Source organism: Thermobia domestica, chromosome 2, assembly GCF_964235325.1.
Source record: "Thermobia domestica chromosome 2, izTheDome1.hap1.1, whole genome shotgun sequence".
Lineage (NCBI taxonomy): Eukaryota > Metazoa > Arthropoda > Insecta > Zygentoma > Lepismatidae > Thermobia > Thermobia domestica.
In genome coordinates, this window is record NC_137455.1 from 17,836,117 (window position 1) to 17,851,364 (window position 15,248).

The following is a 15,248-nucleotide window of genomic DNA, read 5'->3' on the forward strand; positions in this document are numbered from 1 at the left end:
TTCGTAGTGATACTCGTGTGTGGTACTGATGTTAATGTTCCTGTTTATCTTACGTATGTGAACCACCTGCTATTACATTCTACTGTGCTATGAATTTTTGTTCCCATTACCCGATATATGTATCCCATTGCGCAGTACTATACGAACGGCGTTTGCATGCTTCCTGCGTGTTATACCATCTTCGTGCATTGAGATAAATCAATGCGTTGTTTTTTTTTTCGCGTACGGGTGCTCTGTGCACCCAAAGAAAAAACACGTATTTTCTGTTTTCGTTTCTTCTTTCTTCCTGCTCCTTATTACCCTTTTCGCTCATTTCCGTAACACATTGTGATAATGTTGTACACGTGATTGCTCTATTTCCGGATGTTCTGCTCTCTTATCATGGGTGCGTTCTACCTCATTGAATTGCGTCGACTATGGGTAAGATTTCGTACATTTAACCTTTTCCGATATCTCTTCTCGTTCTCGCTATATTCCACATAATTTCATTTTGACCCCATTTTTATGCTTCTATTTGACCCTTTCAATGTGCTTGTTGGCCGATTTAAAAATACGTGTCGCTTCTTTTTCAATGTTCTTTATGTCTGTGCAATCTTATCACAATCGGTGTGTTACACCTGGGTACCCTGCCTTGTTAGTCTTCATTGCAACACATTTTCCAAAGTTACCAGATGCTATTGCCAAGCTTGAAAAAAAATAATAACAGACTCACGCTAGTTCTCAGAAAATCTTCAATGATACTCTCAACGATCTGAGTGTTGTACCTGGTGACAAGGGCGAGTACATTCGGCGTAAAAGCGGTACCCATGTATCATCCATCGTGACAATTGACGAAGACAGCACCACTCATTGTGTCATCACGTGTGTTCCCGCGCAGCCTTGTGATCTACAATCAGCATTTGGGGAACCATGTTTGAAAAAACTTTCCACATTTTCAGGTCTTTTTTTGCAGAATGATCTCAACAGACTCCATGGAAATGCTAAGTCTAGAGACTATACCGGGCACACCTAATCGGCTATCCGTTCGCACAATCATGTCACTTCCACCTGTCCGTGGTCAGGGCTGCTTGGAGTTCGTTATCACAGATGTTCCCCTTCTTTAAACTTCAGCACCAACGAACGCATATCCTATTTACCTTCACAACATGTCTCACTGAGTTTACCAACACGTGCTACCCTACGCAGATGGAGAAAGCGGATGGTCACACGCTGTTCTTGCACGATGAACATTGCTATTTTGTAATCGAAAATGTTTAGACTATCGGCGGCTGGAGGAATTACGAGCACTGGACGGTGCTGCCTTCTATATCACAAATTCATTAAGAGTATCACGTATTTTAAGATAAATTACATCCTTCCATTTGCTAGATCTTGTCTATTTCAAGTATGGCCTTGGCAAATATGCGAAACCTACTTCGGCTCCACTCCCGCCATCCACTGACGGAGGAAACCCTCCTTTTGCTTAGTGAAAAGAAGTGAATGACCTCAGCTGTATTGCCAGTTTGTCATCCAGTCGTTTGGTCTTCACGAGTGAAGATCGTAGCCTCCTTAGCATGGCTAAGAATACAGTACAGCGAAGTCCATGAAATAATTCATTGTGGCAATGCTTCCGCAAACAACAATTGAATGGTCTCGGCCGCAGCAACCTGTCCCTCCTCTTTCGAGGAAGATACGGGAAAACACACGTTGATAGCAACGCCAGAAGGGGACACTTCAAATGGAAAGGCTCTAATAATACAAAAATAAAAACTTAGAACTTGAACGCACCTCGTATGATGAATTCTTTCAAAAAATGTTCAAGACAGACATTAACTCCCAACAACTTGCGAAATATCTGGCATTTGCTTGTTTTTCCCCTTCCACTTGGTTTTTGATGTAATTGAAAAACATGGAAACAACCTTGTGGCCTATATTTTCTTCTGTTTATGAAATTAATAAAGGACTGTAGACTTTTCCTTCTCTTACAAACTCGTCTTCCGTCGCGTACATAAAAAGACGAAATCAAAAGGCTTTCAGAGAATCTCAATAAATCAAAAGAAGAATAGGAGACAACACAGACGGTACCTGGCAGAAAAAAGCACTCGCACATGATCGATAGGATGATCGAAGTTTTCAATTGATTAAATACAGCATCTGCTGCTTGAATTACGTTCTAGAAACAAACATTAATCAATTAACAAGATCGCTATCACGACATGGTGTCCTATATTTTCTTTCCTTGTGTTTGTTGAAATGTGAGAGTTGAATACGTATTTGGTTATTTTCAGTTAAGAGAAATAGCCATACAGACATCTTATTCATACTTGTATGGATACTCACTATATTCATACTTGTATAGATATAGGGCTCACTCGGGATGGTATTCATGAATTTCTTACTAAAGTTCATCAATCTCGCACTCCTCAGGCTCGAACCCCGTAGCCTCAAACGGGCTTGTGCTTTGGCCTACTTCCATCAACTGAGCTCTGGCTTACTATCATCAGCTGGACACGCGCTCATTATCCTCCTTTAGACTTGCTCTTACTTGGGTTCGCACGCAATAATTTCGTTTGGGCTCGGAATCATTACTTTTAATGGAGCACAGGTTCATTACTTTCTGTGAAACTCACATTCACTCTGGATCGGGCTCATTTCCGATTGTGTGCGTAATTTTCAAAAAAGAGCATCTTGGTATTGCAGTCTCTAACTTTATCTTAAGAAATTGATTATAAGTTGAGCCAGTAAAAATGGTGTGGCGAAGCTGTGACGTATGGCTTCATGAAAATGAATATGGACACATCCTACATTTTATAACATCCTTGTATAAATCAAATATATGAAGAATGAGTTACTAAGAAATATTATTATACTTATTGAATTTTAAACAAATAATTCGATTTTTCAAATTAATCTTACGACTACGAAAACAGCAAATATAATTTTTAAATGTAATATTATGCTATAATTAAGCAATTGTTTAATATTTACACTACAGGTCCTCAAGGTTGTACACAAAGGGTGGGTTCTGGGGGTCCGCTCTCAACCAAATCCCGACTTTTCTGTCATTGTAGTCTGATTTTAGAAGTAATTTTACAAATTTTAATACAATTTATCTTCATATTGAATTTGGAGCCCTCCTGAAATAGATTCCTACATATGTCCCCGGTAAACAAATCAATTTGTATAAGGCATAAATTTTATCGAAGTGAAGAAACAGAAACTTCTCGATCGCAAGCAGTTTTGCAACATTTGTATTAATTAACATAAAACGAAGGCATAGTTAATGCAGAACAAATTCTTAATCTTCAATTTCCCACTTAAAACAGGCTTGGCTACACACTGTATACATTTGTTTATGTCTTGATGAATCTGCTAATTATCTCTTTATGAAAGTATAAAACTACATTATGCATTTCTGTTTACTTTGTTTCAGGTATGTTAGAGAATTCCTGCTACGAAGAGACGTTGTTGGTGACAACCAGTCGATTACTTAGCACCGATCTTCATCATCAGTTAGCCCAGCTACTATCATCGGCAAATCGTGGACTCACGCCTCGGTCTATATCTCCTCATACACAAGTTCCTGTATGCAGCTTATGCGAGAGGCAGTTGGACTGTGTTCGAGACACAGAAAATGTCATTGTCTTTAGGTTATTTCTTTTACATTATTCTTGATTAGATAAAGTAGGATTTCTTGAATTTGTTTTATCTCAATGTTCTTCCTGAAGATAGAGTTTTGTCCGCTTACCTTGCAAAAGTAGAATGTGATTAATGATTCGTCGAGATGTAATATCGTATATCACAAAAAAATTATCGTATATTCATTATGCACGTGATAATTGTAAAAATAAGTATAATACTAGTAATAATAACAATAGTATATAATAAAATTATCTAATAATCTTCAGTTTCGAACTCCAAATCCGCGAATTCCCTCAGCATTTTTTTAAATTCCTTACTAGCTGAACCTGCGCTCTCTACAAAGCGCAGCATTCACGTATGAGCATGAATCTCCTCGTTACTCCTCACAACATCTGTACATGTACCTTTACAGACACAAGTGAGATGTCTTGATAAAAATCGCCAAGCAGTATCATAAAGGAAAGATTTTTCGATTACTTTTTCATTATCTCGCACGGTTTGCAAGATTGAGCCTACTTCCGGTTGGAGTTTCTAATTCATGTATGATCAGTGTTTTCTTTCTTTTTGCATGCAGTATGTAATAAGCAAATATACATTACATACAGAATTACTTATAATGTCAATGATATATGTTGTACATTGCAGAGCATTTCAGATTTTGCTTGGGGGGGGAAAGACCCCTTGATATTAGTAAAATTTCGCGTTTTTCACTGATTTACTACTATTCTATTGATAAAATCTATATACATCTCAAACTCAGCTAGGCAAATGCCCCTCCCTGCCCCCTAAATGACGCCCCTGGTACATTGGGCAAAACACTCCAAACAGTAAAGATTCATCTTAGCTTGGAGAAATTGTTATCCTTCGCTTTTCATTATCATTTGTCATAAAACAAACACCTGAGAGATATACAACCCCTATATACAACAATGTCGTGTTCGAATGTATAACTCAGGATATGAGGCTTTACTTTTAAACTTTCAACACTTCCAGTGTACCCTTAAAAATGTAATAAATAACGGTCATTTTTTTAAAAAAAAATATTCAATTAGAACTGGACAATCTTCACAAAATTTGGAACCGATCTACGAAAACGGCGCGTTTCTAGGACTTGTAGTTTTCGAGATCTCATTGTCGAAAGGATTGGGGACAAACATATTAACTTTTCTTTGGAGACAAACCTATAAACCTAGCATTTTAATATATAGGTTAGCTGAACCTGAGCACTCTACACAGCACATCATTCACATATGAGCACGAATCTCCTTGTCATTTCTCACGTCTGTACATGTCCCTTTACAGACACAAGTGAAAGGCGTTTTGATAAAAATCATCAAGGGGTATCATAAAGGGAAGATGTTTTTTTGGATTATTTTTTCAATATCTCGCACCGTTTGAAATATTTGATCCTATTTTCGATTGGAGTTTCTAATTATGTATGATCTATGTTTTCTTTTTTCTTGCATGTAGTCAGTATATAATAAACAAATACATTACACACACAATTAATTATAATGTCAGTAATATATGCTGTTCATTGGCCAAAACACTCAAAACAATAAAAATTCATCTTAGACTATAAAAATGGTTATCCTTCGTTTTCCATTACAATTTGGCCATACAACGAACGCCGGAGAGATATACTACTCCCGTATAAAATTATGTGGTGTTGGAATGCATTATTCGTAGGGTATGATGCTTTACTTTTTAAAATTTCAACACTTCAAGTGTACCCCTAAAAATGTAATAAAAATAACGGCAATTTTTTTTTAAATATTCAATTAAAACTGGACAATCTACACAGAATTTGGAATCGAACAGCGAAAACGGCACGGTTCTAGCACGTGTGGTTTTTGAGATTTGATTGTCGAAAGGATTGGAGACAAACATATAAGCTTTTCTTTGGAGACAAATATATAAACCTATCATTTATATATACAGATTAACATTACTCTGAACAGCAATATTTTCACCCCTTCGTAAACGTAATTGAATTTAAAGGATGGATGCAGGGTTGATGTTCGTCAATTCTCAAATCGTTATTGATTTAATTTACCTGGAATTATTTACATCACACACACAATTAATTATAATGTCAGTAATATATGCTGTTCATTGCCCAAAACTGTTTGTATTGTATAATTATTTAGTGCACGTCTGCAATTTGTTTACACGTTCAAAACTGCAAGAAAAAGTATATGTTCTAAAATTATATATTTATGTATTATCGCAAGGGCATTATTGTATATAGTATTAGCGCTTAAATTATCGTTCGATTGGCAAGCCTGAAAATGACGTCTATGCAGCAGAAAGAGCATTTTCCATTGCGTTCTAGGTATCCCGATAAATGATGCCACCCGTGGGGAAAATCCCATTTGGTGGTTTTTTTTTTTTTTTTTTTTTTTTTTTTTTTTTTTTTTTTTTTACTAATTTCTCGAATAGGGATACAGGAAGTTTTCTTAGAAACTGACCGAATATCTGGGATTTTTATGTACCGTATCTACTTCACCAACGCAAACAAAAATTAATGGGCGGGAAGTAGACGAATTAGTCTTTAGTAGGCGTGAAATCAGTGCTAATTTGTGATCAGTGCTAACCAGTAATTGTGAAATTTTGTTACTGTAAAATGCATGCTACATGCTGTAGTATGGAAGTGATTTTTACGCAATGACTTAAAAGATCTTAAGAAACAAATACCAAGAAACGTAAATTGTAATCTGGTATTTTTAAAAAGAGGAGGAAGAAATTAAACTACCAAATGAGAAACAACGAACTTACAAAACGTTCGACACGTAATGACATGTTTGTCTAATTTCGTTACGTTACGTAGAAGACTATAGGACAAAAGCGTGCTTAAAGTACGAAGTTTTGACAACAAAACGTACACTCATGTCCAAAATTATTGTCGCATGTCTATAAATATGTTGTTGTAGGAATATAATTTAATAACGAATTCGCCCGGTATTTCTTATAATGTTAGTATGTGTATAATCGGCAAAGACATGAATGTGCCAAATTTCATGTCAAAAGAACAGTAAATAACAACAATAAAACGAAAATAAAATTTTCTTGTCTATTTAGCTACATTTTTTTTTACTCATTCTAATTTTCGTATTTATAATTCTTTTCCTATGAAATTTACCACAAATATACATTTCCCGATCTTACACATAGTATTAGTATTAAACGTACCTGCAAAATCATTATCAAATTATATTCTTACAAAAGGACAGTTATATATATGCGACAATTATTTTGGACATGAGTGTACATGTTTTTATCAACATTTTCAATTGTTTCTTTCTGATAAGGAAAATGCTTATTCATAAACTATTGACAAACACAGAAGATCGAAATTTACGGATTATTCACTCATATATGGAAGAAGTGAGCGACACACAGAAGATTTACTTTTCATATTCTATAAGTTTTGATTTTTGTAATTAAGTTAGTATAGCGTGGGAAATTCAAGAGCAAAATGGAAATTTCCCCCTCTCGAGGTGGGATTTTGTAACGTTTCAAGTTGGCATCACTGATCCCGAGCTGAGATTATTTACGTTGCGCACATATGTGAAAGACACAGTGTATGTGTCCACTACTAACTTCAGGGGAGATCCAGGATAATTACAGCTGCATTCACGACCATTAGTAGCGATATGCTAGAGTGCGTGCAGGGTGAACTAAACTACCACAATAGATAACAGTGATGCCAACCCATCGGGAAATTCCATTTTGTGGGATTTTTTTTACATTAATTTCTCGAAAAGGGATAAAGGAAATTTTCGCAGAAATTGGTACCATATATGGGATTTTCCATAAATTTACTTCATCAACACAAGAAAATTCTCTATGGGAAGAAATAGACTTGTCCTTAAGAAACATCAAATGGGTGCAAATTGTCAATTTTTACTGTAAAATTCGTACTAGTATGCGAGTGATTTATATTATGACATGAAAAAGTCAGAAACAAGTGGCAGAAAACTTACTAAAAACCGTTATTATTATTATTATTATTATTATTATTATTATTATTATTAAAACGAGAAACTATATACTTCCAAAACTTTTGACACAAAATTACTGGAGAATGATTCAGGTTCTCTAGTTTCCTTACGTTTTATCGAAGATTACGTAATGAAAATCCTAACAATGAAATATACTTGTTTTCGTCTGTTTGATTAACCCAAAAGGTCTGATTTCACTCATATATTAAAGTGAGTGGGAAACAACGGTAATTTCGCTTTTCATATTTATAAATTTTAAAAAGTTGGTAGAGCATGGGAAATTCAAGAGCAAAACGGGAATTTCTGCCTCTCAAGGATGGAATTTTGTAACGTTTCAGGTTGGCATCACTGATAGATATGTGTCGTGTTAGAAGAGGAAGCCCCATCGAACATTTGCAATAATAGCGTGTCTGAAACTGTAATGCCCCGTTATATGACGATAGTTAGTTCAAACATCATTAATAATTATCTATTTTATAGTTATTTGAATTATGTTGTCGGTTTGATAATTCATTGTTTCATTTCATACCAGCAATCGTGTTGACAATCTGTACGATAAAATTACCTGTACACAAATAGCAGTTAATGTTTGTAGTTGGTGAAATATATTACTTTTCGCACCTGATAAAAGAAAAAGAAATTATTTATAAAACATGCAAATCAAATATATGAAGGATTAGTTACTAAGAAAGATTATTTTACTTATTTAATTTTAAACAAATAATCCGATTTATCAAGTTAATTTTACGAGGCCAAAAGCAGCAAATATAATCTTTAACTATTCTATCAGGCAAACAACACACACTGAGGAAGGTTACGTGATAAGACAATATAAAAACATAAACACGAAACAGTGTTGTTTGGAGGGAGTGTGGTGTGGAAGTCTGATAAGACACAGTTAGTGTTTTGAAACTGTTACGTGTTTGGGTCTTTATATGTTTTTATCACATAATCTTTAAACGTAATATTATACAATTAAGCAATTATTCGTTTAATATTTTATCTTGTGGTCGAGAAAGGAGTTAAATTGTATAGTGTATATAACTTTTGTTGATTCGGGGTTTCTTCCGGCGAATATCGCCAAAATAACATCAATGATGCTACTTACGAGGATCGTTCAATAATTTTTTAGAAAATCCGAAAGATTGCACTGGTAGTGTCGAAAAGGGATTGCTTTTAGTAAGGAGCGGGGAAGGCGTAAATATCGTATAACATACTGTATTCGTGCACATACTTCCTTGTAATTTATGAATAGGGCAAAATTGTCTTAACTTTAGTCCTGAATGTTTATGTTTCTGTAGTTTTCCTCGTTTGTCATTATGGAGTTGAAATTTTGATTCTTGAGTTGAAAGAATGAAGTATGTGTTTGTTTGATTGCAGGTGTGGCCACAGCTATCATGTGGCGTGTCTTCAGCCGTCTGTGGTGTCTTCTTCCAGAGCAGAATGGCTGTGCTATCATTGTGCTAATATCACTCGGCCGGGGATTATTCCGAAAGTTGATAACCAAGTTAATGAGAGAGCGGCACCTTATTTAGAAGCAATCACCAGTCCAACGGAACAACCTTTGACAACAGGACCACCAAGCCATGTAAGTAATTGTGTACTTATTTCTCTAATGCATATTTCAGAGATTCAAGCGAATTTTAGTGATAAAATAACAGTTGGTTTGGGTCAAAAAGTAGGAGCAAGTAGGATCACTAGTATATATATATATATATATTTACATACTGGATTCTTCATGAAGTAGTTGGTGATAACTTTAAATTATATGTCCGTAGCCAAACTCCCTCTATGAAAATTGTTGCGTGAGTTCCTTAAGATTCTGAAACATATATTTTTTGGGAGCGCACATATTAGTTCCTAAGTGAAGTCTTGACCGACTGCGGTAGGTCATATAGTTTTGGAGCTATGGACCTGAAAAGTTCTTTCTTTCTTTCTTTCTTTTCTTTTTTTTTTTTTTCAGCAGCCTAAAGGAAGCATTTGTGCACCCAGGTTGGTCTATACTTTGTGTTTTATCTTGGTGTCAGGAATCACCTCCCAAACATTGTCGATGTTGTTTTGAAACACCTTATATACTGTATATTGGCCATTTTTCGACGTAGTATTTTCAGGCATTTTTGGTAGTGAGGCAGAAGTTTCCGAGTACCCTCTGTGTAAAAATTGTAATTTCCATAAGGAAAGCGACTGAACCACCTTTTGGCTGTTGGTTTGAAGAACGTATTTTGCCCATAAACAGCGCAGGTTTGTTCATGGGGCTGCGTAGCATTTGAGCCTTCATCTAAATTAAATGGTAAAATATAGCACAGTTTGGAAAAAAGTTCACTCCTCTTCACGACACAATCCTTACTTCTTATTCCAAGGATTCCAACAGTTTTTGCACATCCACTATCCCCAACTATGAGTTCTCAAATGACGTGACTACAAGAAATAACGAAGAAACCTGTCAGTTGCAAGCAGTGACGTACGCAGCACTATATCAAGCGGGGTTTGAGCACTCAATTTTATAACTTTTCAGAACAAGCCCGATTTGTATATATGTTAATATAGTAAATGTTAATTTTCCATATCATGCTCGAGGGAAGGGTTGAACCCCAACTCCTCTTGCATACGCCAGTGCTTGCAAAAGTGTACCGTTATTGTTTTAACAAGATTCATAATATAGAAGGAATCGTTATCACACAGTTTCAATTATGTGAACAAATTTATATTCTTATTTTGATTTTTATGATGATAACTTCTGAACTGACTCTGTATATCTTCGTTGCAATATGAATGAATGACTGAGGAAATTTACAACGTATTACAACTCACGTTCATTCATTAATTATTTTAAACGCTAATCATTATTAACGTAAATGGCGTGTACATTTTTAGATCAATTTGTGCGTGTATTGGAAACTTAATAAGAAAGAGATATCTGCATAAAACAAAAGTTTCCAAAACACATTAATTAACAAATGAGACTGCCTACCAATATGGATTTTGAAAATTTGTTCGCCCAAACTACAATAACGATAACTACACCTACAATAACGATAACAGCAATGCTGCAAACACAATAAGTAACATTATTATGTCACCCCTTCGGGTCAAAGACGACTCTTCTATACGGAGATGAAACTTACGCTAATATCACTACTCATTCTAGGAATAAAACCAAATCTCTCTGGCAAGCTGTCAGAGATCGCATACGCGTAAAAGATAGAAAAGTAAGTAATATTAAAAAGTTAATCATTGATGATACAATAATAGATGAACCTATTCAAATATGTGACGAATTTAATCGATATGTTGCGGAAGCAGCCGACAAGCTAGTAAAAATAAGATAATCTGATACATCCATTAAACTGTTAGCAAACGCGATACCGCGTTCTGTTTACAGCATATTTCTTACACCAATATTTAAAAACGAGGTACTGCATCAAATTAGTAAATTGCAGGAAAGTAAGTCAACAAACTACGAGATACCGAGAAAAATAATAAAACAATGTAAAGTGTCATTGACACCGCATCTAACTTATTTATTTAATCAATGCTTAATAAATGGTGTATTTCCTGATGGTCTTAAAATAGCTCAAGTAAGACCAATATATGTACAAGAAGGGAAACTCCACATCCGTCGAAAATTACAGACCAATCTCGCTGCTACCTGCTATCAGTAAAATATATAAACATCTAATAAAGAGCAGACTATTGGATTTTCTCATACGCCAGAATATTATAACAAAAGAGCAGCACGGCTTTGTGCCCAACAAAGGCACCCAAACCGCTATCTATAGCTTAATAGACCATATATTAAAAGGAATAAATGAGAAATTTCTAGTACTCGGTATTTCTTACAATCTGAGTAAGGCATTTAATGTAATAAAGCGTGAGGTTCTTCTTAAAAAACTAGAACATTACAACATACGTGGAAACTGTCTCAAATTATTCAAATCTTATTTAGTAAATAGGAAACAATCAGTCGAAATTATAAGAAATACAGATGATACTCAAATAAAATAGAAATCGACTTATCGAGAAATAAAATATGGAGTGCCACAAGGCTCAGTTCAAGGTCCACTCCTGTTCCTACTATATATAAACGATCTACCAATCAATATAGATGGCAAAATTATACTCTATGCTGCCGATACACAATATATACTTTTCAACTCAGCACGTACTAAAAATATCAATAAATCCACAATAAATCTAAAGGACCCATCCATACAGCTAGTCAACGAAACAAAAATTTTAGGCATTATAATAGATGAGCACTTCAGATGGAGTAGTCATATTGAAGCAACTATACATAAACTAAATCCGAGGCTATATGCTAAAAGACACATTAATTCTGAAAGGCTTAATACAAATCTACTATGGGTCCATATACCTCATCATAAAGTATGGCATTATATTTTGGGGTAACGCAACTGAAAGCAAATCTATATTTATTAAACAAAACAGGCCATCCGTACCATTGCAAATTTACATTACACAACAAGCTGCAATTCGTACTTTAAAAAGTTAATATTAAGAACCTGCCTTACTACAAATAATGCAAAATTTACCATTTTCTTTTGCTTGATTATTCATCAGTGAAAGGAGATAATGAAATGTAAGTTATCACAATCATAGATAATGTTATTCTATAACAGAAAATATGAACCTGAAGAATGTTCAATGTTGCAATCCATAGAAATTACAGTGTTGCCAGAAAAACAATTTCCCTAAAATCTAAGTTAAGACAGTGAGTAGAGGAATAAACTCAACTGCATTTGATTACGTATTATGTTGTTTTGGTTTCTTGTGAACTACTTTTTAATTAACATTATTATTTAGTTTTAATAACTGTATGTTAAAACTATTTTGTTTATTACAAACTAAATACAACTATTAATTAAAAGGTAGTTCACAGGAAACCAAAACAATATGATGCGTAACCAAATGCAATTGAGTTTGTTCCTCAACTCGCTGCCTTAACTTAGATTTTAGGGATTTTTTTTTCTGGCAACACTGTAATTTCTATGGATGGCAACACTGAACATTCTTCAGGTTCATATTTTCTGTTGTAGAATAGCGTTATCTATGATTGTGGAGACTTGCATTTTATTATCTCCTTTCACTGATGAATAAACAAGCAAAAGAAAAATTGTAAATTTTGCATTATTTTTTAGTAAGGCAGGCTCTTAACAGTTCCATCTATATTACATATATAAAGCATCCTTATCCAGCCTAACGCAAAATGAAGATGAAGTGAAAGATCATCATTACAGTACTAGAGATCAAAACAGAAGGTCTTACTTTACGAGATTATCACTGGTACAACAGGGCCCCAGACATATGGCAAATAAAATATTCAATGCTTTGCCCAATCATATAAAAATGAAGAAAAATTTAAATAAATTTCAACAAAACTTAAAAACGTATCTAATACAGAAAGAATTTTATTCTGTAAATTATATTATATTTGTTTTATAATCCTACATAAATACTATGTATAGGTGAACTGAACCCTCTAAATACCATTGGTTAGATGGAGTAAATGAATGAAATGAAATGAAATTTGCGGCTGAAACTACACGCATAAAGAACAGAAGAAAATTTGACCATACACACGTTTACTAATGCCATAAACATAAGATAGCATTGGCATACATTTCATCTGCAAGATATAAACACAAAATCGTGCTTCGAATCATGTCACGTCGTCAATAAAATACGCAAGTGTAAATTGAAAATCAGACAACACATTAAGAGTGCACCCATTAAAATAACATTATCCTAACTCAATGAAAAGACAAAGGTATATATATATACTACTGCGGCTGAAGATGTTTAATTATGAAACCGTGCGACTTATTTACATTAACACAGACACACATGTGCTTTGTTTTATTACGTTAGCTAATATCACTGGAGTCAAACACCAATAATCGTCACGCAACGTTTACTCCAAGAACACGCAAGCTATTTCAGAAAACAGACATTTACGATACGCACATTTATAGTGAGTGAAGGAACCGAAAGACAATGAAATGTGGTTTAATTTGATACGAAGCTTACGCATTGAATGCTACTATACAATGGTCTCTGGAAGGGGAAAGACCCCTTAATTTACAAATGCATTGTAAAAACCAACACTATAAATACCATAATAACTACACAGCAGAATACGATACATACATGCCATATAAATGAAAATACGAAGTAACGGACGAAATTAAAAAGAGTCATTTCATTGTTCAATAAATAAAATGTGTAGCACTAATATTTCTGATATTTCAAGATCGCAGTACGTATTCAGGTTTGAAGGTGTTTGCCCCTTTTCGTCGTTAAGTTGTTCTTTTCTCTAGAATAGAAACGTGTTAAAAAAAAAAAAAAAAAAAAAAAAAAAACCAATGAGTTGGATAGTTTAACTAATTAAACGATAATTTTATGGCTCTGTGTAATATGTCTGCTAAACAAGTTAGCAGTGCTACAGCGAAGAACTTATGTTGTGATCCACATATGTCTGTCCCTAGGCAATTTGCCCTCTCCTCTCGCTTCTCCGGAAGGAACAAAACTTAAAAGCCACTATTTTAATTATGTTATCCCATCATGAACAGCGAAGGGGGAGAAAAGAGTACTCGCTCTCAGAAAGGTCTAAACACTAGAATTACAATCTCGTTGTGTCTGTTTTTCTTTCTCTTTAAATAATAATCTAATTATATAATATTATTAATAATATTAGTGAAAGATAAAGCAAACATACTTGCAGAGAAAAAAGATTGTAATCCGTTTTATAGAATTCAATATCGAGTTTCAATCTCAATATATCAGTTCGCAAATCCAGTGCAACTAGCTCTTTTATCTTTATTTTTTGATTTTCCTTCTAGATTTGTTTAAAATGTAAAAAAATGTCTAGATTTGTTTAAAATTTAAAAAAAATTGTTTCCACCTTCAATGATAACGAACTTGTTTGTGACAAAGCAAGACAGATTTTCATACCAAAACTGAGATAACGAACTTTTTCTTGACAAAGCAAGACAGATTTTCATACCAAAACTGTGATAACTAACTAAATGGAACAATTCGCTACTGTTCGAGAATTGTGTTCTTTTATTGGACAATAATCAAGCAATGCATGCTGAGATTTGCTTGACCATTTGCTTTAGTAGTCCATGTGACCTTACATTAATGCGACCTAAACGTAATTTATGAATGTGGTATTCAAATCGAAAGTCAGCTTAGTAAATTTAACTTGCATCATAATGAAGTCTATTTCCAACAAGAAATATTTATTTTAAATGATACAGTTTTGACAGATTTTGCCGCCCCGTGCAATGCGCGTGTTGCACTTATGGTAGTGCCAGCCCTGGACCCATATGATGCTTTGGGGAGTAGGTTTGGATTCAGGACACACCATGAGGAATGAAGTCCAATTATTTTACTCGAGCAGGTTTTTAGACTTCGGAAAACTTATCGCACACATACTAGCAGACTCAGTTGATACGTTATTGTATGTGTCCGTTTTTACAACCCCACTATCCAGATTTCTTGACAATTTTCTCTTTTATATAACTGATCGTTGATTTATCGAATCGAAACGATAGCTTCTGACTATATGATTATCATAACCTAGTTCGATTCTCAGTGGAA

At 34.4% G+C, this 15,248-nt stretch overlaps 1 protein-coding gene across 1 annotated transcript in view; it reads left to right on the forward strand.

Moving 5' to 3' along the window:
* Vps8 (vacuolar protein sorting 8) overlaps positions 1 to 15,248 on the forward strand; it is a 307,518-nt gene that overhangs the window by 265,244 nt on the left and 27,026 nt on the right. The window contains exons 22-23 of the mRNA XM_081739543.1: positions 3,413 to 3,629; positions 9,006 to 9,213. Of these exons, the coding sequence (XP_081595669.1) occupies positions 3,413 to 3,629; positions 9,006 to 9,213 (425 nt within the window). The remainder of the gene's footprint in view (positions 1 to 3,412; positions 3,630 to 9,005; positions 9,214 to 15,248) is intronic.